Raw genomic sequence first — 22,802 nt, 5'->3', positions numbered from 1 at the left:
CAACACATGAATGGATTTTTTACATGAAAGGAATTACTCTTCCTGACTCTTTGAATTGTGGTTTTTTTTTTTTTGACCTTCGAACTTTTTATTGGCCTCCTGCTCCCCAAAGTATACCCTGCTTCTGCTCCCTCAACGCCTCAGAACTTTGGTGTCATTGGTCTCAGACACGACCTTGCCGTCCACAATCTTGCGGGTAGTGGTTTTCTGGATGGTTTGCATGGAGCTGCTGCTGTCCAGGGCGTCACTGAGATTGAAGTCCTCCCCATCTTCCAGCAGGCGACGGTAGGTAGCGATCTCAGCCTCCAGCTTGACCTTGACATTCAACAGGGCTTCGTACTCCTGGGCCTGGCGCTGCCCCTCTGCCCGGGTCTGGGACAGTTCAGACTCCAGGTGCAGCAGGACCCCGTTGAGCTGCTCCATCTGCATGGCGTAGCGGGTTTCGACCTCCCTGAGGCTGTTCTCTAAGCTGGCCTTCAGGTTTCTCATCGAATCCAGGTTGATCTCCAAGGACTGGGCGATACGTCTCAGCTCCGTGAGGGTCATCTCAGCCTCTCCTATCTCTGAGGTCTGTGTGGTGATCACTGTGGTGCTTTCCTCAATCTGCTGGGACCAGTATTTGTCCAGCTCCTCTTGGTTCTTCCGAGCCAGCTCATCATACTGGGCCCGGATGTCTGCCATGATCTTGCTGAGGTCCTGAGACTTGGGGGCATCCAACTCCATGGTCAACCCGGAGTTGGCAATTTGGTTCTGTAGACCCTTTACTTCCTCCTCATGGTTCTTCTTCATAAAGAGCAACTCCTCCTTGAGAGCCTCAATCTCTGTCTCCAGCTGCAGCCTAGTGACATTGGTGTCATCGATGACCTTGCGGAGCCCGTGGATGTCACTCTCCACGGACTGGCGCATGGCCAGTTCCGTCTCATACTTGACTCTGAAGTCATCAGCAGCAAGACGGGCATTGTCAATCTGCAGAACGATGCGGGCATTGTCCACAGAACTTGCAAAAATCTGAGACCTCAGCTCCTCGATGGTCTTGAAGTAATGCCCCCAGTCTCTGACCTGGGGTCCCTTCTTCTCCAGGTGTTCCCGGATTCTCACCTCCAGTCTCTGATTATCTGCCTCCAGGCTCCTCACCCTCTCCAGGTAGGAGGCCAGGCGGTCATTCAGGTCTTGCATGGTCTCCTTCTCGCCCTGCATGCTCCCTATGCCGGCCAGACCCCTGGCCATCCCGGCGGCGAACCCCGTGGCCAGGCCCCCGGACCCCCAACCGCCCCGGAAGCTGGTGGAGCGGGATACGGAGATCCGGGAGCCTGAGCCTCCCGCGCCTGCATAGACGCTGGCCGCGCTGCTGACAGGCCGGACCCGGTGGCTGGGCGACTGCATGGAGCCCAGGGACCGATAGTTGGAAGAGAAGGTGGAGTGGGTGGTGAAGCTCATGCTGTTCGGAGAGTAAGATGAGAGGCCAGGACTCGGGCTCGGGCCAGGACTGAATTGTGGTTTTAAAACTGATTTGTAGAACAATTCTTGGAGGTCAAAAAAAGTGATAAGGAATTCATTAAGAAGGAAGAGCAGAGGCTTCCCCTATTTCTGTCCTGGCGTATATCAGAGGGACACCTACCTAGGAGAAAGAGACAGGTCAGAAAATTATTTTCTGCACACAAATTATGGCAAGCGTAATTGGAATCTTTTGTCTTAAAATTACTCCTTGACTTGATGAACTAGAATGACAAACTTTGGTGAGACTCTTTGTGACAGGAATAATATTTCCAGGGATTTTTTCAGGTTAAATGATCATAAAAATGTCCCTCGCCTGGCGAACTAAGAGTTAAGAAGTTGTTTCCTTCAGGACCTGGAACATGCTTGCTGAGGTTGGCCCACATCCCCTCGCAGTCTGAGCAGCCTTCCTCGCCTAGTGCAGGGGATTTCTGCTGCCTCGCACCAGCCAGCTTCTGCTCTTCTCTCTTCTACTCCAGGAACCAGGGACCTGCGCTCCTCTCCCAGCCTCCCTTCCCTGTCAGGGACACTCCTCCCTCATGTTCCTGCTCAGCTCAGCCAATCTGTGGAGTGTCAGGGAAAGCAGTGACAGATAATCCACATGGAAGAAGACATAGAGACAGGTTCAGAGACACAAGTAGACTCTGGTCTCCCTGTGGCTTTAGGTGGGTCATGGGGGAGGGGAGGAATAATCGCCACTGTCTTGAGGGCCTCACCCCCAGGAGTACTAAGGAGATCAAGGACACACAGAAGGAGACATCTGTGTCAACCCTATCCCCACCCCAGTAGCTTCTTCTTGGAGGCCATTCTCTGTGTCCAGCAGTGGCCAATAAACCCTGACTTATTATGTGGAAATTGCCTTTTACCACAACTGATACACCTCTCTGTGCCCAGAATGATTATCTGAGGATCATCCATTCTGGCCCTGAACTGGGTTGGAATTTCAGGTCCCTCAGCTTTGTTCCGTTCTTTGAGATCCTCTATCCTCCCCACCCCACCGAAGGGCACAACAGGGTTCTACACAGGTCTCTTTCTGACCTGAGCAGTGCCAGAGTTACCTGTTCAATAAGGACAGTGTCTTGATCATGCAGAGTGCCCAGGGAATGGGTGCCAGTCATAGCAGCAATGTCCACAATAGCAAACTGTGGAAAAAGCTGAGATTCCCTTTAACAGACAAATGGATAAAGACGATGCGGTTCATATCTACAATGGAATATTCCTGTGACGTCAGAAAGGATGAATACCTGCATTTCCGTCATGAGGGGTGGAACTGTAAGGGATTATGCTAAATGAAATAAGTCAAGCAGAGAAAGACTATTATAATATGGATTCACTCATATGTAGAACATAGGGAACAGCACTGAAAACCATAGGGCAATGGAGGAAAAACTGAATGGAGAGAAATCAGAGAGTGAGACAAACCATGAGAGACTCTTGACTCCAGGAATCAAACTGAGAGTTAAAGAAGGGATGGGGGTATGGAAGGAGATAAGAAGGTGATGGATATTAAGGAGGGTATGTGTTGCGATGAGCACTAGGTGTTACAAACAATAAATCCTTGAATAGTACATCAAAAACTAATGATGTACTATATGTTGAGTAACTGAACATTATTTGAAATATAATGTGTGTTCAGGGAACACACCACGAGTAGAGTCTAGACCTAGGACAGGCCTGACTCCTACTGTCAGGTGTGGGACAGCAGTGTTGATGCTCACAGGGACACAGACAGGGAAGTGAGTCACAAACCCCTACCCTGTATGTGTCACACTCTCCTCCAGTCATGAGGCCTGTAAGCAGAGCAGTGAGCAGATGAGACAATGGTACCCACATATATGATCACCAGGGTTTCCTGCCCTCTACCCTCACGGCAGGTTTTGTAAAGGGAGGTTCATGAATGAATTGAGGCCAACATGACCAGGCTGCCCTGCTTGTCTGTGTGGATATGACTCAGGGACAGAGGGTCTGGATAGATGGAAAGACAGAGACTCATTTCCATACCCTGGTCGCTCTGCTATATTTTTACCCAATTGCCCAGGATTTGAACCCAGAAATTCCCAGCTCAGCTGAGCTCCTGAAAACTTGGTCCATGGCAGCTGAGATTCTGAGTGGAGCACACAAGGGCAGTGGACACTGTGAGGTCACCTAAATCCCCTCTTCTACAATCACTCACCCACCCACCCCTGTGGGAGGCCCTAAAAGCTTACAAGGGACTCATCACAGGAAAGTGCTATCCTTCAACAATCTATCTCCCCGGGTTTCTTCATCTTTTCAGAGAGGTTCAAATGAATGGTGGCCTTGGTCCAAGATCCCACGAGCTTGCCCAGGTTCAGATGTCCTGAAAAGTCCCAGATTTATAGCTCCCGACAGGAGGGAGACCTCACCTGATATCTCACTGTGGGTCTCTTCTCCTTCTGCCCAGGCTGACCTCCCCAGATACTTCCAGATTTCCTGCACATGCACTTCTCCTTCTCAGAGTCTGCTTCCAGGAACCCAGGACACGGACAAGAGTCCTGAAACAGTGAGCACCTCACCTGGGAAGTTCAGGTCCAATCTCTCTCCACCAGTGTCCCCAGGGACCCCCAACAGGATCCTCAGGGACCTAAGGAGGCCAAGGTGTCCCCACAAAGCTGGGGTTTCTCAACTAATTACCAATGTGCTTGTCCAATCCCCAGACAGATCAGATTGTTCCTTCTATTTTTGTACACTGAAAGAAGATCCAGACACACTAGGTATTCTGAGTTCTGACAGATAGTTGAAGAGTCACATCCATCTTGATGGTGAAAGGGGGATGATAAGGCAGTTGCTGCTGCCAACACAGTGGCCAGAAGAAACACAAACATGGAGGTGAGACAAACAATGGGTCCTTCTTTACTTCCACCCCATATCTGTACAGGAATCTCCAGTTATCCCCACCCTTCCCAGACATATGGACAGACAAAAATTCTGTGAAACACAACTCAGCCTGTCAACAGTGATACTTAATAAGACACTACAGTCCCCCCTCATCCACATGAAATCTTACAAGTTCCCCATTAACCTAAACACCAAGTAAAGAGAATGTGGGCAGCCATGTTTCCACCTAACATGATATTCCTCTCCAGGGAACAATTACAAACACGCTCACCCTTTCCTCACAAGAGGATATAAAATACAACTTTGTCTCCTAATTATCTTTATTTTTTGTCCCAACTGATTTGATATCCTACAACTTCAATATTGAGATATAGCATTCACTATTGGTAACAACTCTATGTTAGAAGGTAATGGGGAAAAACATGAGAACAAAACAGAAACACATGATGAATCTATATCCAAACATATTTATGTCAACATAAAGAAGACACATGCTACTTTTATCTGGCTCATTTCTGCCACTACAGTGTGGTCAGTGTGGTGTCTATAATTACCTTCTTCACTGCTCACCCATATGCCCCATCCCTCAGCAAATACCTGAGCATGTCCTGATCCTCACCAGTTACGACCACCAAACCTGCATTCTGGAAGATGGGTCCATTATCTGACCTTGCTGCATTGGGTTGTGGTGAATTGGTGACTGTAATCACAGTCCTGGGGTATGCTAGGGGATCTCCTAAATCCCTATGTTCCTGCTTACCCCGACTGTCTTGCAGACACACAATTGTCCCATGACAGTCATCATGAAACACCCCAGGCAGTACCCTTACTTTGAAACCCTGCCAGGCAGAGTCAGAAGGACCCATGACACACTCTTCACAACCAGAGCAGGGCAGTCACACCCATCCCTCCTGCCTTGGTCAGGCTCTGCTCTGACCAGGGTCTGAATCCAGCACACGTGAGCTCCACTCCTGGACTCACCTCATTGTCCTCTGTTTTCTTGAGAAACTAGCCTCTCTGGGTACTCACTTCACCTACTGTGAAATGGGGAAATTTCTACTGATGTGAGAAACACTCTTCATCAGATTAATGTCATAAAACATTGAAGAGTTTAACTTATTAGGCAAATGTGTGGGGTCTCACTAAGTTAGCCTTGGTGTTGAACTCTCCTGTCTGCCTCTCTGAGCAAACAGGGAAAAGTTTTCAGCTATTCTGTAAACTACATCACATGCAATTTTACCCAAGCCCAAATTAGCAGATTCCCGATTGCACCAAACCACAGACAGAGTAGTTTAAAATCCTCCCACACCAATCATCATGGAATGTGAGTTGTAATAAAATTAATAGTAGCAAAAATAGCAGTAATTAGAGTAAATTTTTGCCTGTTCAACTGAACTTAGCTCCAGAAGCATCACCTGTCGTTCTGATGACCCAACTACACAGACAGAGATGAAGGAAGCATCAGTCCTGATTCCTAAATACACAGGAACCTGGTGGCTGTGGGACATCACACAAGATTGTCTGGACACTGACCCTTTTCAAATGCCCTACACTGAAGCCTGCACTCTCCTATCTGAAACAAGACAGTGGGCTCTCCAGGGCATTACAACCTTGGGACAAGTACAGGAATCGCATCTGCCCTGCCTTCTGCACCTTGTATGTGACCTTCTGTGCTGGGCTGAGGACGGCAGAGGGGCAGCTGCCTGTGGAAGCTTGGAAACCCTGGTCCAAACCCTTTCTCAGGTGACAGGTGCTCTGGGGTGATCCACAGGAGGGAAGCTTCAGGCCTGAGTCCTTCTCCACCAGCAGGGGGCAACAGAGCTGCATCAGGAGCCACAGAACAGAGGCTAGGGCTGCCAAGGGGGGAGACTTACAGAGATGGCAGGCCTGGGGGTCAGCCGTTTGTCTGTGGTTCAGTCCTCAGAGGCTTTCAGGATGAACCACCCTAACTCCACAGGCTGCAAGGACCATGCTCTCAGGGTCAGACACACAGTGTCACCCAGGACACTGACAAGAGTACTGAAACAGTGAGCACCTCACCTGGGAAATTCAGGTCCCCTCTCTCTCCACCAGTGTTCCCAGGGACTGACTCCTCCGTGCTGGGCACAACCAGAGACACCCGATGACTCACACTCTGCCTCTCCTTCCCCAACTCCACCCCAACTCAGACCTGGGGCAGCAGCTCCTTTTTTCAGACCATCTCTGGTCTGAAAGAGAAGTTGGGGTCCCTGGTTCCTGGAAGGAGCATCTGCAGCCTCCTTGTGAGACTGTCTCCAGAGTGACGTGACTTTCATGGCTGCAGGGACCATGGCTCAGGCCCTTAGCTCACAACATATGGGAACATGTGATTGTGTGGATCCTTACAAGATCACAAACCTTGAAGTTGTTTCCCATGTATTTTCATATGTTCCCATGAAACACTGATAAAAAATATTAAGAGGAATGAAATGGCTGACAATGCCAATTGCTGGTTGGCTGTGGGATGGGGGCTATCGAGAGACAGTAGCATTATGTGTAAATAGACTAGAAATCCTGATGAATCTGCAGCAACAGGTGGTTAACAGGTAAGTACCCACTTTTGTAAGTGATGAACAAACCTCAGAATGAGAGTTTCCATTCTGACGACATGCCAAGGATGGGATCATAGTGTCTGTGGGGGATGCAGAGGGGACCTGAAGCAGCAGGAGGAAGGTAAGGAAGCCAAGGGACCACCTGTCCCTGAATCACGTGTTGTCTGCATGTCCCAGAGGAACCAGGTCAGCCCCATGGCCAGGCTCCTGCAAGGCCCTGAGCCAGACCCGGACAGATCTAGTCATATGGGATCCCAGCAGGAGTCTTGGGTTATAGGAAAGACTCTGTGCTGTCTGGGGGACTTGAGGCAGTCCTCAGGGGAGGAGAATCAGACATTCTAGGAGAGGAAAGCACCTGGCTGAGGCCCGTCTCCGACTGCTGTGATAACAGAGAATAAAGCAACTGGAAGGAGCCCAGCCATGCTGGTGTTGCGGGGAAATCAGACTTCTTATGGGTCACTACATTAATTTGCTAGGGAGAGAGTTCTCTTTTCTGAGAGAACAGAGCCCCACAAACTGGGAAGGAAGGAGCTGAGAACAGAAATGTATTGTCTCACGGTTCTGGAGGTCAGCAGTCTGAGACCAAGGCACCTGCAGAATGGTTGTTGTTTTGTAGGCTGAGAAGGAGAATCTGTTTCATCTTCTCTTACAGCACCTGGTGGTTCTCTGGCAATTTTTGGCATTCGTGGTCTTATAGATTTCTTCTCTAACTTCATAGGGTGGCCTCCCCTCTCAGAATCTCTCTCCAAATTTTCGCTCTCACAAGGACACCAGTCCAAGTGGAACAGGGTCCAGCCTACTCCAGCGCAACCTCATCTGAATTAAAAGAATTACGTCTGCAATGATCCTATACTGAAATCATGACCCAGTGAGAGATTCTGGAGGTTAGGACTAAAATATCCATTTAGGAACTGTGGGACATAATTCAACCCACAAGTGTCCCTGCCATGGTTGGGCACTCCCTCCCCTTGGGGGATTCTGCAGGTAGCATGGGTACCACAAAGCTCTCAGGGATCAGGTGGGGCATAATTAACAAACCCAGAAGAAGTGCTGACTGTCTCCTAACTGACCCATCTGTATGTCTGGGCATCCAGGCTCCATCCTTGCCCTCTGATTATCACCAGAGTGAGCAAATGTCGAACTTGTGGCCTCTATATTCTCCCAGATAGGTCAGAAGTGAGACAATGATCTCATCACCATCATGAGATGGGGTACAGTGCCTGCTGCCTGCCTGATGGAGTTCCCCCAGGACACCAAGAGGATCTGCTTCTCCTCCAGCTGCATGTGTAGGGCCTTCTGAGCCCATCTCAGCTCTGCTGTGGACATGACATGTCTAGAGCCTGTTTAATCCCCATTGTGCTTCTCGGACCACTATAGAGGGATCAGTGTGAGGATCCCCAGTCCCTCTGCCGGAGCCTCTCTTCCCTCAGTGTCACCAGCCCCAGCCCTGAGTCCCGTCATCCCTCCCCTGCCCACCCAGGCCTCTGTGCTACCCTCTGTGGTCGGGGCACAGGACACACACTGACTGGCAACCTATGTAGTTCAGGTTTGTAGTATCTGCAAAACTAGGTTCTCCCTCCCAGAATGAGGACATCACAGGTAGGACCAACTCTAGTGAGACAATGGGGATGACATGACACATATCACAAGGTCTGAAGAAGCAGGAAGTAGTTCTGCTCTAGTTCAGATGGGACATCCTGTGATGTCTCTGTTGGAGAACCAGGACCATGTCCCTGGGCCCATGACCCAGTGAGCAGGATGGCAGCCTGAGAGGGTGTGCCCCTTGTGACCTGTGCAAAGGATAGTGCCTCTGAGGGCCTCTGTGTGTGTGTGTGTGTGTGTGTGTGTGTGTGTGTGTGTGTGAGAGAGAGAGAGAGAGAGAGAGAGAGATTTTAGTGTGGGCAGGAAATTTTGCCCATTTTCAATGGCCCAAACCCAAGATTTGTTATGTTTCCATAATTTCCCTCCAACCTCTAAACTCCAGTGACTTTTCTTTATATCATGTTTAAGGATAAAGGATACTAAAAGGAGCAGGAGGAGTAAATATTTATATGTGCTTACCAAATATGAACCACAATCCAAACTCTTCCCATTTATTAAAATGTTTAATCATGAATACTCTACAAAAAATCATTCTGATTATCACCCCAACTTACAAAAGCAGAAGCTGAGGCAGGTAGGATGTGTAACTTGCCTGAGGTCAAAGCTAGAAAGTGGCCAAACCAGCAGCAAACCAAGGTCTGCTGACCCCGAAATCCCTGGGGTTTCATCACCAACCTATGGACTTCTGTGCTTTCAAGCTAAGACATGGCCCCTTCTTAATGCTCCAGAAGGTTCTGTCTCCTTTTTCAAAAGCAAGTGACTCCTAGTGAGACTTTGCAGAGCAGCCCATCCAATAGAAATAAAATTCCAACCACATTCATAATTTAAAATTTTCTAGTAGCCGCATTTTTAAAAAGAGAAGAAATGAGAACTTGTTTTCATAGTATACTTTGTATAGATCAGTATCTTGAAAATATTCTCACAACAATATGAATTACATATAAAAATATTTTTTACCTTAACTTTTATGCTATGTCTTTGAAATCTGCTGGGTACCCCAGAACGACAACACTTTTCTTTTGGGACTACCCACATTTGATGGTACACAGGTTTTCATGCCTAGTAGGAGCCATGGACAGAGCAGGTTAAATGTATAAGGTTTCCTTAGGGTAACTTTCTCTACAGTATAGACTCACAGCCAACAGGCTGTTTTTCTTTGGAAACACGGACGGCAACACCATGAAGATCTGAGCACTCTTCAGAACAGAACCTGGGAGGGCATAGACTGGAATAAAGGAGAGAGGGTGGTGACCAGAAGGTCTCAGTAGCCTTGGGATGAGGGCAGAGGGAGCATGGTGAGTGGTCGGTGCAGGGCGGGGATTGGAAGGGCAGGCTCTGGGACGTCTCCTGGATTGGAAACTGGACTTACTCATCACTGTCATGGCAAATGAGAAATGAGAAAACAATGTAATCTCTCAATATTAGACTCTTCATATAAAAGACTGGAGGAAAACTGTGCCTTGGTTTTTTTATGTCTCATTCAGTGGAACCTGTACACACTCACAAAGGTTTAGCACCTATTGAGGCCTCAGAAGTAGTCATTTTGTTAAACTAGTAATACACATAGGGTGACATTCATCCCAGGACGCCCAGGGGAGCACTGTGGGTCTTGTTTTCAGACCCCAGTAAGTCTAAATCCCCTAGGTTGTGCTCAAGTGCAAAGGGTATGACTGATGCTTCCATCGGTGATTCTTGTGTAAAATCAACTCTCCACTTTAGAAACCCACACCTGCTCCTACTTCTGACCTCAGGAAATGACCAGAATGGGGCTCTTAAGCTCTATGTGAGCTCAGACAAGAGCTCACACAGACCAACTGAAGAATGGAAAGTAGATTTGCATCTGATGCCCCACCTTCCTTGAGCTGCAAAAACAGAGGATAAGATGGGAGTTTGAAGACTTCAGTCCCAGGAACACAGCCCAAGAGAAGAGTTCTACGCAGTTCCTCTCCACCATGGACTGGGTTTCCTTCTACCTTCTGCCCTTTATTATCTCCACAGGTCAGGGTTCTGCCTCTTTGACATTTCCCTCCAAGTACAGTGCCCAGGGAACACCGTCCAGTGTCCAGGACATTCAGCATCATTCTTGTGTTTTGTGTTTCCAGGTTTCTGTGCTCTGCCTGTGCTGACTCAGCCTCCATCTGCATCTGCCTCCCTGGGAGCCTCTGTCAAGCTCACCTGCACCCTGAGCAGGGAGCACAGCAATTACTATGTTCTCTGGTATCAACAGGAACCAGGGAAGGCCCCTCGGTATGTGATGAAGGTTAATAGTGACGGAAGCCACAGCAAGGGGGACGGGATCCCCAGTCGCTTCTCAGGATCCAGCTCTGGGGCAGACCGCTACTTAACCATCTCCGACATCCAGTCTGAGGATGAGGCTGAGTATTACTGTGGTGAGGGCCATACAATCGATGGCCAATATGGTTAAGCCACAGTGATACACACAAAGGGGAAATGAGGCTAAAACCTCCCACTCTGTCTCTTCTCTTCCCCATGGGGACTCGGGGAGCTGTTGCATGCCCCTCTCCAGGGCCTTGAAACCTTTAGCTCTGCCTGGAAACCCTGTCATCCTGCACAAAATCCCAAGACACCATTACAAAGAGACAGACACAGGGACGAACTTAGGTCTTTTTGACACTAGAATATGCTTTTTAATTTGCCATACTGCTGGGAAAGATGAGATCAGCCTAGACAGGAAAATGACCATGAGAGAGTAGCTGGTCTGAGATGACCCCATAAGCCATCAGACCCTGTGCATCCAGAACAGGTCTCTGCTCAGGAAATGGACAGAGATCTCTGAGTTCTGCAGTTTACCAAGGAGGTTGGTTGAATGAATACCATCACGATAATTTCATTATGAAACATAATAGGATGCTTTCCAGTATTGAAGGTTCAAAAGGAAACCTTTGGTCCATGAGGGAGGTATGCCACAGAGTCTTAAGCCCATGATGGGTGCAGAGCTGGGGTGTAGTAAGAAAGCAGAATACATGTTAGGATGTCTCTGCCAGGACCAACACAGAGCATAGCTTGGGTCCCTCCATCGGTACTCAGTTCTCAATTTTTGGTGCCAAGAACGAGTCCACATGCCGCCTATAGGACTTTTCCAGGTTCTTCCCAGAAACACAGCTACTGGTACAACAGCAAGGCATGGTGAAGGGGGTGCACCAAAGTGATAAATATATTGACTCCCCGGACTCTCTACCCTGTGAGTGATCCATCTCAAACACATATAATTGGAGAGGGGCCAGCTTACTGGACACGTGGATCTCCTCCATAGATTTTCTGGTATCGGAAAAGCAGCATCTTTCACACACACCCACACTTCTGTGTTAACATTGAGCATCTGTATTGATCAAGGTAACCCTAATCCCTGAGCCTAGACCTGAGCAGGGTTGGGAGGAATTGTGATGCTGGATCCCAAAAGCTCTGGCCTGGTCCCCTTAGTTAGTGATGCAGCTCTGAGATGGAAATTCCAGGGACTGCCCATAGCCTGGAAACTCCCACGAGGGTAGGAGGAGAGAAGGTGGCTATTTCTCTAGAGACAGAGTAGGCAAGGGTACAAGAGGAGCAGGAGGAGAGGTGAACAGCAGGTCTCAGACTTGCAGAGACTTCTTTCAAGTACATGGTGGGCTGAGTCACAGGGAATCACAGGCTCCTCTTACTCACTCCAGTAAAGGATTGTTTTCTACCAAGGGTTTGCAGAGTTTATGTCCCAAAAAAGGACTCTCACGGCTCCCTCTAGTGGGATTTTCCTTACCACATACATTGTAATCCAGAGGATAGTAGGGAAATAATATCCAAACCCACACAATGAATCATCCCACTTCCAAAGGACCCACCTGGGGCCTTCTGGTGTGGATGAGTTGGAAGAAAATAAACCAGTAGGCATGGGCAGACAGACAGATGGACAGACAGTGAAAACAATGAGAGGGACTGGAAAAGGAAGGCAGAAAAGAGCATTGTCTCTTGTGCTGAGATGGTAACCAATCAGTGAGGGAGTGACAACTACAAAGAGTTGGTTAAAGGGGTCAAAGGATTCCATTCGTGGAAATTACTATTTGTCAAGTTCATAACAGGATCAGGGTCTCAGTAAGAGACCACTGGTCAGCTCTTGTCCTGTAGAAGTGAGTAAGGAAAGGATCAAGAGTGAGTGTCTCCTCCTGCATTGTTCCTCATCAGTGATTTCTGGCTTCACGGAGTGCCAGATGATCCTGAGGCCAGGAATGAACATTTTTGTCAGAAGTTCTGATGTAGCTTGTGGCCGTAGCAGAGTCCTCAGGAATAGAAATCCTTAGTCCCATTGTCTCATTGGGGGAATCTCTTGGGCCTGCTAAGAAACTTATTATTGAACACAGGGAGCACCTGAAACAGGTGATAAGCTCTAGCCAGGAGAGATGGAGGTGATGCCACTAGCACTGTGAGGAGAGCCCAGGCAGGCTGAGCCACGCGTGAGAGTGTGTTCAAGGAGATCCCCTTACCCCAGCGCCCCTACTCACTCTGCATCTCCCTTCCGTCCTCCCTTCCTTCCCCTCGCCCCACCCACTTCTCACTAGTTAACCAATGTTCTCACTTTCAATATCTTTCCCTGGAGACGTCTGGAATACCCCCATGAGTCATATTCTACTCAATTCTTTATCTTCCACTGTGTGCTCCTTTTTCATGTATTCTATCATCTATGCATGCAAGATGTATCATCTTGATTCCTAAATACACAGGAATCTGGTGCCTTTGGGACATCAGGATTGTGTCAGTATTGACCCTTTTCAATGCACTACACTGAAACCTGCACTCTCCTTTCTGAAAGAAGATAGCGGGCTAGGCCCGGTACTTCAACCCTAGGACAAATACAGGAATCACACCTGTCCTGCCTCCTGCACCGTGTATGTGACCTGTCTGTGCTGGGCTGGGCAGGGCAGGGAGCGCAGCTGCCTCTGGGAGGCTGGAAACCCTGGTCCACACCCTTTCTCAGGTGACAGGTGCTGTTCAGTGACCTGCAAGGGGAAATTCCCTGGACTGAACCCTCCACCAGCAGCAGGGGACAGCAGAGCTTCAGCAGGGGCAGCAAGACAGAGTTTGGGGCTTCGCAGGATGCCAGGCCTGGGGATCAGCAGGGGTCCAAGGTTCAGTCCTCAGAGAATGTTGGGATGGTCCATTCTTTCTTCTCAGGCTGCAGGGACCTTATTCTGAGGGTCAGACACACAGAATATTGATGGGAGACCTAACACACTGGGTGGGATATGCAGGTCCTCTTACGGTCCTCCAGTGTTCCCAGGCACTGACTCCTCTGTGCAGGTCAGGTCCAAGGACACCCTGACCACTCACCCTTAGCTCACCTTTCCCTCTTCTAGGCTGCAGCTCCTTTCTGGGGAGCAGATAAGGGAAGGAAAGCAGGGACCAGTGAGCCCCTGGTCCCTGGAAGGGGCATCAGCAACCTCCTTTTGAGACTGTCTCCAGAGGGAAATGGATGCTCCCTTCTCAGGCCGGAGCTCTGGTCCCCGAGTTGTCCTTGTACAATGACAGGATCCGCTTCTTGCAGGGGCACTGTCTCAAGCCCATATAATAGCCAAACCCACACCGTGACTCATCCCACGTCCAAGACTACATGGGGCCTTCCAGTGTTAATGACTTGGAAGAAAATAACCCAGTAGGCATGAACAGACAGACAGATGGACAAACAGTGAAAACAATGAGAGGGAATGGGAAAGGAAGGCAGATAAAGAGTAATCCCTCTTGTGCTGAGATGGTAACCAATCAATGAGGGAGTGACAACTACAAAGCATTGATTAAAGGGGTCAGATTAATAATTGTAATGTCAATTAGTAATGCCAATTAGGAATCGGCAGTAATCCCATGCCAGGTGGGATTGTGTGACCTTGGGGACCCACACAAAGACAAGGAAGCTTCCAAAGATTTGTCATGCCCTTTACATGTTTACATGAACCCATGATGAAAATAATTGTGGTGGCCAATTTCTGCTCTCTTGTGGGATGAGGGCTGTCACAGGGATGAAAACAGCCTGTGTCAATACCCGAGACATTGTGAGGAATCTCCAACAGCTGCTGGTTGGTTAACAAGTCAACTCCCAGGTAGAAAGGGATGCAGGAACCTCAGAATGAGAGAGTTTCCCAATGTGATGACATGGCAAGCAGGGACCAGAGTGCAGTGGGGGCCAGACGGGAGATCTGAGGCAGGAAGAGGTGGGTAATGAGGTCACAGAGCACCAATACTGAATCAGGGGTTGTCTGCAAGCTCAGAGGGCCAGCTAACCCCATGTCCAGGACCCTGCAAGGCCCTGAGCCAGACTAGTGTAGACCTCAGGCACAGAGGTTTCAGACAGAGCCTTAGGGTCAGATTCCAGGAATTTCACTATTGAAGCCAGACCTTGGAAACCAAGGTTGATTTTCTCACCAGAAAGCTCCATGGAGGAAGCCAGGAGCTCCGGGGTTCCTCCTCAGCCACCCATTCTGACCTCACAAGTGAGTAATCCAGGCAGAAAGCATGGAGGAAATATATTTGCATAAATACTAGCAATCACTGCCCCATGGGCCTGGATGGAATTAGAGAAGCCTGGTTGAGCCTGCTCTGCTGTGGGGTCTCTGGAGGCAGAGCTCTGGGCATCTCCACCGTGGCTTGGACACTTTTCCTGCTCCCCATCATCACTCTCTGCACAGGTGTGCCCCCAGACCCTACACATAAGCTCAGACTTCATGGGACCTGAGCTGGGCCTGCCCCAAACTCTGAGCTCAGCACCAACACTGTCTCTATATTGGGTCCCTGGGAATGAGTCCCTGGACCTCACACCAACCTCTCCTATCCTGTGTTTTCAGGTTCCGTGGCCTCCAGTGGGCTGACTCAGCCACCCTCTGTGTCAGTGACCCAGGGAAGACGGCTACAATCACCTACCCATGGGGAGCCAGGCTAAGCAGAAGACCAACTAGGTAGAAATCTGAGGTCCTGACTATGGCCTGGACCCTTACAAGATGCCCCCTCATCACTCTTTCCCCCTCCTCACAGCCCCAGGTCCTGCCCCTAAGCACTGACACAAGCTCAGCCCCCATAGGACTCTGCCCATGACCCTGGCCCTGAGCTCTGCCCAGGGGATGCTGCAAGGGTGGGCCCCTCCAGAATGAGTCCCACAGGCTCCTGAAGCTGCACAACCAATGTCCCATACACTAATCATCTGTCCCTAGTAGTGTGTCCATGAGACCCCATTATTCCCAACTACTCAGGGAGAGAAGAGAAAGCAATAATACAGAGCAGAGCCAGCGGGTCCCAGACCAGGCCGCAGCACAGCCAAATGGCCTCCACCGTCCCCACAGATTCTCCATCCCTAACCTGGGACATGACCCCACTGACTCTCCACATGCACAGGTTGAGGGGGCTCCTTTAGAGACCAGCCAGTTTGGGGATGGCAATGAGTCCTGGGATGCAAGCTCTGCAGCCAGGCCTGGCCTCAGACTCCTGCATGCACTGGTCAAGCTCTGCCCCACAGAGACCAAGGTCTGAATCCAGCACACCTGAACTCCACTCCTGGACTCACTCCCACTTCTCTTTTCCTGGGAAGCTAGCCTCTCTAGGCATTAGCTTCAGCGGCTGTGAATGCGGAAGCTTACACTCAAGTAAGAAACATTTTTTTTGTTTTGTTTTGTTTTGTTTTACATCCGATGATACATAACATTGTAAGAGTCTTACTAATTAGAGAGACTCCACGTGATCTCAGCCAGCTGACTGTGAAGTTGGAGTCTCCTGTCTTCCTCTGTGGGATCCAAGGAAAAGTTTTCATCGGCCCTGTGACCTGCATCATTAGCAAATGGATCCAAGTCAGAATTAGCAGACTCCCAGTTCCACAAAACCACGGATTGGGCTACTTTACAGATCCTCCCACACCGAGCTCCAGGAGATGAGGCCTGGAACAACAATAATAGCAAATACAGGATTACTAGAGAGTGAGATAAAGATCTGCCTGCTCAACTGAATTTAGCACCAGAGGCATCACCCGGGGATTAGAAAACCCAACCACACAGATAGAGATGCAGGAAGCATCCGTCCTGATTCCTACATACACAGGAACCTGGTAGTCGTGGGACATCACACAGGATTGTCTGGACACTGCACCCTGCACTCTCCTTTCTGAAAGAAGACAGCAGGCTATCCAGCGCATTTCAACCCTGGGACAAGTACAGGAATCGCACCTGTTCTACCTCGTGCACCATGTTTCGGACCTTCTGTGCTGTTTTGGGCAGGGCAGTGGGGGCAGCTGCCTGTGCGAGTCATGAGCCCTGATACCTCAGATGGGTCCTGCCTCCTCTTCACATGAGCCTCTTTCTATTGTCATAGGTAATCTGTCGCCTTATACCTAGTCTTGCTGCTGGCAGGAGCCCCACAGAGACAAGCAAATCCTCCCCTGGAGGATGCATGCCAGCAGTGCATGGATCAAGGGGAATCAGGATGTGCGCACTGGGTCATGAATCTCCACCTGGACAAAAGATTTCCTTGCACTTCCAGCTGCCAGTGTGGAGTGGCCACTAGGGGGCCAGAGATCACCTGGAAAGGCCTCAGGGATTCTGACTGGGAGGATTGGTTACCAGGACCTGAAACCAGAAGGTCAAGGTACAGGTTTACTACACTATCATCACCTGTGCTCTGATATAAAGTTCTGACAACCACAAATAGGTTCTTTCTCCCATGAGAGGAAACAAAATACACTTTTGTCTGCCAGGGATATTTGTTTTTGTCCCACATGATTTGATATCCTAAATGTTAACATTGAGATAGACAGTTTCCGACCATAACACATCTGATGTGAGATGGTAATGGGATGAGGCAGGTGGAGAAAACATAAACAAATGATTACTATGTATCCAAACACATTCCTACAACATAAGGAGTAATTCGTGTTATTTGCATGCTCATATCTGCCACTACACTATATTCAGAGAAAGGCAACTCTAATGACTTTCTTCACCACCCACCCCCTGATCCCCTTTCTTCAGGAAAATACCTGAGCTAGTCCTCATCCCAGCCAGTTGGGAGGACTAAATCTTCATTCAGGAACATTGGTCTATTATCAGACATTCTGAAATGAACTGTGGCACATTCATGACTGTAACCACAAACCAGGGACTCCTAGGGGATCTCCTGAATCCATACATACCGTCCCTTGCCCCCCTTGTGCAGTAGACACCCAGGACCCCCTGTGACAGTCACCATGAATCACCCCAGCCAGTGCCCTCACATTGACTCCTGATCCACTCCCAGGAGGCGCTGAAAGAACGAAGACTCTGACTCTGCCCACAGAGCCGTGCAGTCAGTATGCCCTGGGGATCACCATCCACAGCACACACTCCATATGGCTGATGAAAGTGTCCATTCTGAATCAACTTTTCAGATCATACAAGGTATGGAGTTTAATTCAAACTCCGTTACCCAGAGCAGGTCAGTGAAGTCCCATGTCCCAGGTGGCCAAGTTGGACCTAGGGAAATAAGAAGAAGAAGTAAGATTTTCCATGGTGCCTAGACCCCACCCTGTGAAGCACAGTGAGCACACAGTCCTGGGGGATGGGGAAGGGGTTGCTCCCCAACATGCAGATGCAGCTGCAGCCAGACTGGGTGAGGCCCAGGCATCTGCAGGTGGGACAGCTCCCCAGTGAGCCTGTGGTACTGCTCCTCCAGGGACCCTTCTCTGAGTGGTTTCACCCCTGCTCTTCTCCTGCTTGCAACCGGGGTGAGAGGCCCACAGGGAGGCACAGTGGGAGGCACAAGTGACCCGACTTCCCTCCCAGTCAGGGTCCATGGGGTCAGGACCCGTACTCACTATGTCTACATCACCCCCTCCCTTCACAGGGCTGTGACAGTCACTTCTGACTCAGCTGTCTTCCTCCAACACCACTTCCTCTCCTCTCTTACAGGCTCTGTGCCTCCACTGACCTGCGGCCGACTCCCTCCATGTCAGTGGCCCTAATCAGGCCCATGAGCTCAGGCATGAAGACGCCTCTTGGCAGCAGCAAGCCTGGTCCCCCAGCTGGTATATATACAGATATGAGCAACCATCCGGGGCTGATTCTGAGGATGGAACATAGGTAAATGGCCCCCTAGGCATGACCAGGACTGAGAGCCAGGACTAGGCTGACCATTGCTGTGCTACTTCACATACATTGAGAGTGCCGGCAGTGACTCAGGTGACATAGAAGGATGGGGGATGGGACATGAACCAACCTGTCATGGTCTGGCTCTCACTCTCACTCTCACTGTCCTCTAACCAGCTGCTGGTCAGGCCTAAGAACATGAGACCTTCCTAGTCCTGGCCCGGACCCTGAAGGATGGGAGACTAGCAGGCTCCCTGATCTCAGATCTGTGTTAACTCAACTGAAGAGTGGCAGATGGTGGGCTCAGCACGGGAACTATAGCCAGGCTTCAGAGTAGATAATACAGATTTGGAGTGTCATTATACATCGTGTGGGCCCCAGATGTAATCACGTGCCACTCTGGAGAGACGACAGCTGTATCAGAAAGCACAGCCCTGTGGGAATTTCCCTTCTCCTTGGGTACAAGCACCTGGATGGGCCCCAGCGGCTCTGTGACTCCTTCCTTTCCTGGATGAGGTTTACAACAACCTACAGGGCTGCCCAAAACTTACTGAGGAGGGGACCAGGCCCCTGCTGCTAGGTGCTTCCCTTCTTTGGGTTTTACAGAAACTGAGGAGGAAAAGCAGACACCACCTTGGGGCCCACCTGGAGACTTTCTCCTGGCACCACTGTCCATCCACTGCCCCAAGTCACCTGCACCAGGCAAGTCTGACCCTTTGCTATGGTCTGACCCACATGGACTGACACCCATGTCCATGTGACCCTGTGTGGTGGCCCCAGCTACATTAGGGCCTTACTTTAGCTCTGAGGAGAACGATATTTTCCAGTATTTGAAGAGATTTGTATCGTAAGTTCAATTTCTTTCCATGATTCTTTGACCTGTGATTTTGAAATTGATTTTGAGAGTAATAGCATGAGGTCCAAGGAGCAGATGAGGAATTTATTAAGAAGGAAGAGCAGAGGCTTCTGCCATTTCCACCCTGGCTTCTGTTAGGAAGATACCTTCTGGGAGTGGGAGACACAGAAGTGAGATCATTTTCTCCTCACAAAAGAATGGAGAGTTCCATTACAATTTTTCATCTAAATTTTACTTAATGACCTGATCAATCAGAAACAGGATCTTTGGTGGCAAACTCTATGGCCAAAACAATCATTCCATGGATTTTTCAGGTGAAAGGATCATGAAAAGGTCCCTCTAGAGAATTACAATCTGGAGATTACCAGAGGCACATGTTGCCCCTTAATCACCTTGTGTCTACAGCTGGATAAGACAGGAAGGGAAGAATAGCAAATACCACCCTGATTGTCTTCCGCCCCCACGTGACCTAAGGTGAAATAGGGCTGGTCTGAACCCACCTTGTGTCAAACTTGTCCCCACCTCACCAGCTTCTTCCTAGAGGCCCCTCTATGTGCCCAACAGCTTCCTGGAGGACCTGATTTATTACCTGGAAATTGCCTCTTACCACACCTGACACATCCCTCTGTGACCAGAACACTCCCCTTAGGAGAAAAGTCAACATGAGCCCTGAACTGGGTTGGAGTCCCAGGTCCCTTAGGTTCCCCACCTTCCTTCAGATTCTCTACAACGGTCCCCAAGGGCACTGACTGAGCTTTTCCCACTCGTGTCTTACTACTTCTTTCTTCTTCCTGACCTGAGAGCGGCTCCTGGACTCCCTCTTCAGAATGGGCCCTGACCTCTGATCATGGAGCAGCCTGCCTGTTCAGTTCTGTCTCATCTCTGGATCCATGTTCTCCAGCACAGAACTCACCACTGATGCCTTTGTCCCCATTCTGCCAAAAAGGTTTGCTTAGATCTGAAGAGTGGAGCTTACTTTCCTCACAAAGACAAGTCCAAGGTAAGAAGATTGTTGTTTTCTGGGAGCTCACCAATTGCATGAGCACCCACAGTCTGGCTAGTGTTCCCTCTTCCTAACCCTACAATGTTGGTTTTGCTTCAACTCTTATTGATGATACACCCCAGGGAGCGCTCAGCTCCAGCTCTACCCCATGTTCCTCAGGAAAGGTGCTGCTGAATCCCATAGCTTCCTTCCTCATGAGAGCAAGCTTCGTGAGAATATCTACCCATTACCTTACATCCGTGGTCCACACTGGACCACATGATCAAGTCTGACTGCCAGGGACCTGAAGAAAGCAAGCTTCTGACTTCCAATTAAATGTAGGTGACAATGCACACGTAGAAAGGAGTTCAGTCTACCACCTGGGTCTGCACACCAGTGTGTCTATTATTGGGCCTCACACCCAAGATGGAGAGCAGACTCTGTCTCCTTCAGGTCAACACATGAGGGGGAATGTGCAAGACATAGTGGGTGAGAATACATGTTTTTTAGGGGATGTTCTCTTGTCTCTTTGGGGATTGAGCCGCCATTGCCACCTATCGCTGCTGCATGCACAGCTGCTTCAGGGAGAACCAGCCCCTGAGTTCTGTGTGCTCCAGTGCCAAGCCCTGCGATCACCTGCATGACCTCCACCAACCCCACAGATATCTATGGGGATGTGTCAGGAGGGACCTGCCTCTTCAATCTCTAATAGGATTCTTCATGACACATCTGAGCCTGTCATGGCTGGTCTATGGGTGGCATATGCCACACAGTGGAGAGGATTTTTTTCCTTCTGGTCAACACTTCATGGGTCAGGGAAGCATGACTTAATCAGTGGATTCTGAATCTAAACATGGACGAAGACACACTTGTAACTCCAGCAGCCAGTGTGAGAAGCCACCAGGGTCAGCAGAGGTCATGTGGGAAAGCCACCTGGACAAGGGGAGGGTCTGGGCATCAGAGGCTCTAACATGCAGGGACTAATATTAGGACCTATCACCTTAAGGAAAGGTGTCCATTTCTTAGAGAATCTTACTTCACACTGATTTCCAAATCCCACTGGCTTCAGGTCTCTTAGATTTGACTTTTCTGGATTTTCTTACTCTTCCGGTACAGGCACTACAACTGTATTTCACCAGCCCATGGCAAAATACAGACACTGTCCAGCATTCTTCTCAGAAGTGTTCTATATGAGCCTGTCAGCACATTGGGAACACTGAGGCACAGCATCTCTCTAGTGCCCCAGGAGCTCACATCAAGGACAGAATCTTACAGAACAGCAGGGACTCCTAGAATAGAGTATATGCCCTTGGTAAGGGTGACATTTTAATGGGGTCTGACTCTCAGGAGCTGTGCTTGGGTTAGGATGCTACCCCAATCTTTGCCTTCTCATTTCACCATGAAACAGGTTCATAATATTCAGACTGACCTCATCTCTGAGTACTGCTATGGCCAACCTAGCCAAGAACCAAGGCAGGACATAGTCTGGGGTAGACATATCATCCCCAGATAAGGGACAAACAATTGAAGGAGAATATTATGGGCCAGTGGTTGGGTCTGCAGATGTTGCTCCCCTCTGCTGTGTGCCCCTTAGTTCTGAGCCCTTCTCCGAAAACACAAAGCTCCACAGCAGCTGCCCCTGAGACCTAGCTGATTTGCATAACCAGCAGATGTTTTCAGCAAATGAACAAAAGTAACCTGTGTGGGTAAACCTGCCAACCTGGGCCCTGGGGAGCAGAATTGGGACACCTCTACCAGAGCTTCAGAATCCTGTCTCTATGCAGAGATACTAAACCCATGTTCACACACCTCTGGCCCCACAGATCTAGAAAAAGGCTGGACCTGATTCTGAGCTCAGCTAGGGGCTACCCATGGTGGGCAGGATACTCATGATCTTCCAGCAACATAAAGGGCTCATGGGCTAATACCAGAAGGACTTTGATCATTGGCTCTCCAGAACTAACCCTGCCAAGAGAAAAGGGGTGGGGAGTTCCATTACATCACAGATTTCATTCCCCTGTCAGGCTTATGAGCCATTGGGACTGAGACTGGGTGAATTGGCAACTTGTGTTCCCACAGAATCCCTGGAGCTCAGTCTAGACTAGGCAGCTAGGAATATCTCCTAAGAGTGTGTCTGTGTAGCTGCATGTAGAAGAATGAGAACTCGACCATTCTCTTACACCAAACACAAAGATAAACTCAAAATGGATAAAAGACCTCAACATGAAACAGGAATGCATCAGAATCCTAGAGGAGAACGTAAGCAGGAACCTCTTCGATATCAGCCACAGCAACTTCTTTCAAGATATGTCTCCAAAGGCAAAGGAAACAAAAGCGAAAATGAACTTTTGGGACTTCAT

The 22,802-nt window shown here is 49.4% G+C and overlaps 5 protein-coding genes and 1 gene segment (V, D, J or C); 5 read left to right on the top strand and 1 right to left on the bottom strand.

Moving 5' to 3' along the window:
• The window catches only part of LOC116571642 (immunoglobulin lambda-1 light chain-like), a 487,065-nt gene that overhangs the window by 196,425 nt on the left and 267,838 nt on the right, over window positions 1-22,802 (top strand). The gene's annotated exons all lie outside the window — the stretch shown is intronic.
• The window catches only part of LOC116571641 (immunoglobulin lambda-1 light chain-like), a 1,068,967-nt gene that overhangs the window by 786,290 nt on the left and 259,875 nt on the right, over window positions 1-22,802 (top strand). The gene's annotated exons all lie outside the window — the stretch shown is intronic.
• LOC116571643 (immunoglobulin lambda-1 light chain-like) overlaps window positions 1-22,802 on the top strand; it is a 569,629-nt gene that overhangs the window by 291,086 nt on the left and 255,741 nt on the right. The gene's annotated exons all lie outside the window — the stretch shown is intronic.
• Window positions 1-22,802, top strand: part of LOC116571638 (immunoglobulin lambda-1 light chain-like) — a 1,139,351-nt gene that overhangs the window by 885,520 nt on the left and 231,029 nt on the right. The gene's annotated exons all lie outside the window — the stretch shown is intronic.
• LOC116571636 (keratin, type I cytoskeletal 18-like) lies at window positions 62-1,480 on the bottom strand. Its single transcript, XM_032309734.1, has one exon. The coding sequence runs from the start codon at window positions 1,435-1,437 to the stop codon at window positions 133-135; it is 1,305 nt and encodes a 434-aa protein (XP_032165625.1). The 5' UTR covers window positions 1,438-1,480; the 3' UTR covers window positions 62-132.
• LOC116571639 overlaps window positions 10,437-22,802 on the top strand; it is a 248,716-nt gene continuing 236,350 nt past the window's right edge. The window contains 2 exon segments of the V gene segment in view: window positions 10,437-10,520; window positions 10,625-10,942. Of these exon segments, the coding sequence occupies window positions 10,475-10,520; window positions 10,625-10,942 (364 nt within the window).

The sequence above is a fragment of the Mustela erminea genome, chromosome 13, assembly GCF_009829155.1.
Source record: "Mustela erminea isolate mMusErm1 chromosome 13, mMusErm1.Pri, whole genome shotgun sequence".
Taxonomy (NCBI): Eukaryota; Metazoa; Chordata; class Mammalia; order Carnivora; family Mustelidae; genus Mustela; species Mustela erminea.
This window is presented reverse-complemented; position numbering and strand designations above follow the sequence as displayed.

Bases quoted from the DNA above. Each gene is read 5' to 3' on its own strand.
- LOC116571636 (XM_032309734.1), bottom strand. From the start codon at position 1,437: ATGAGCTTCACCACCCACTCCACCTTCTCTTCCAACTATCGGTCCCTG.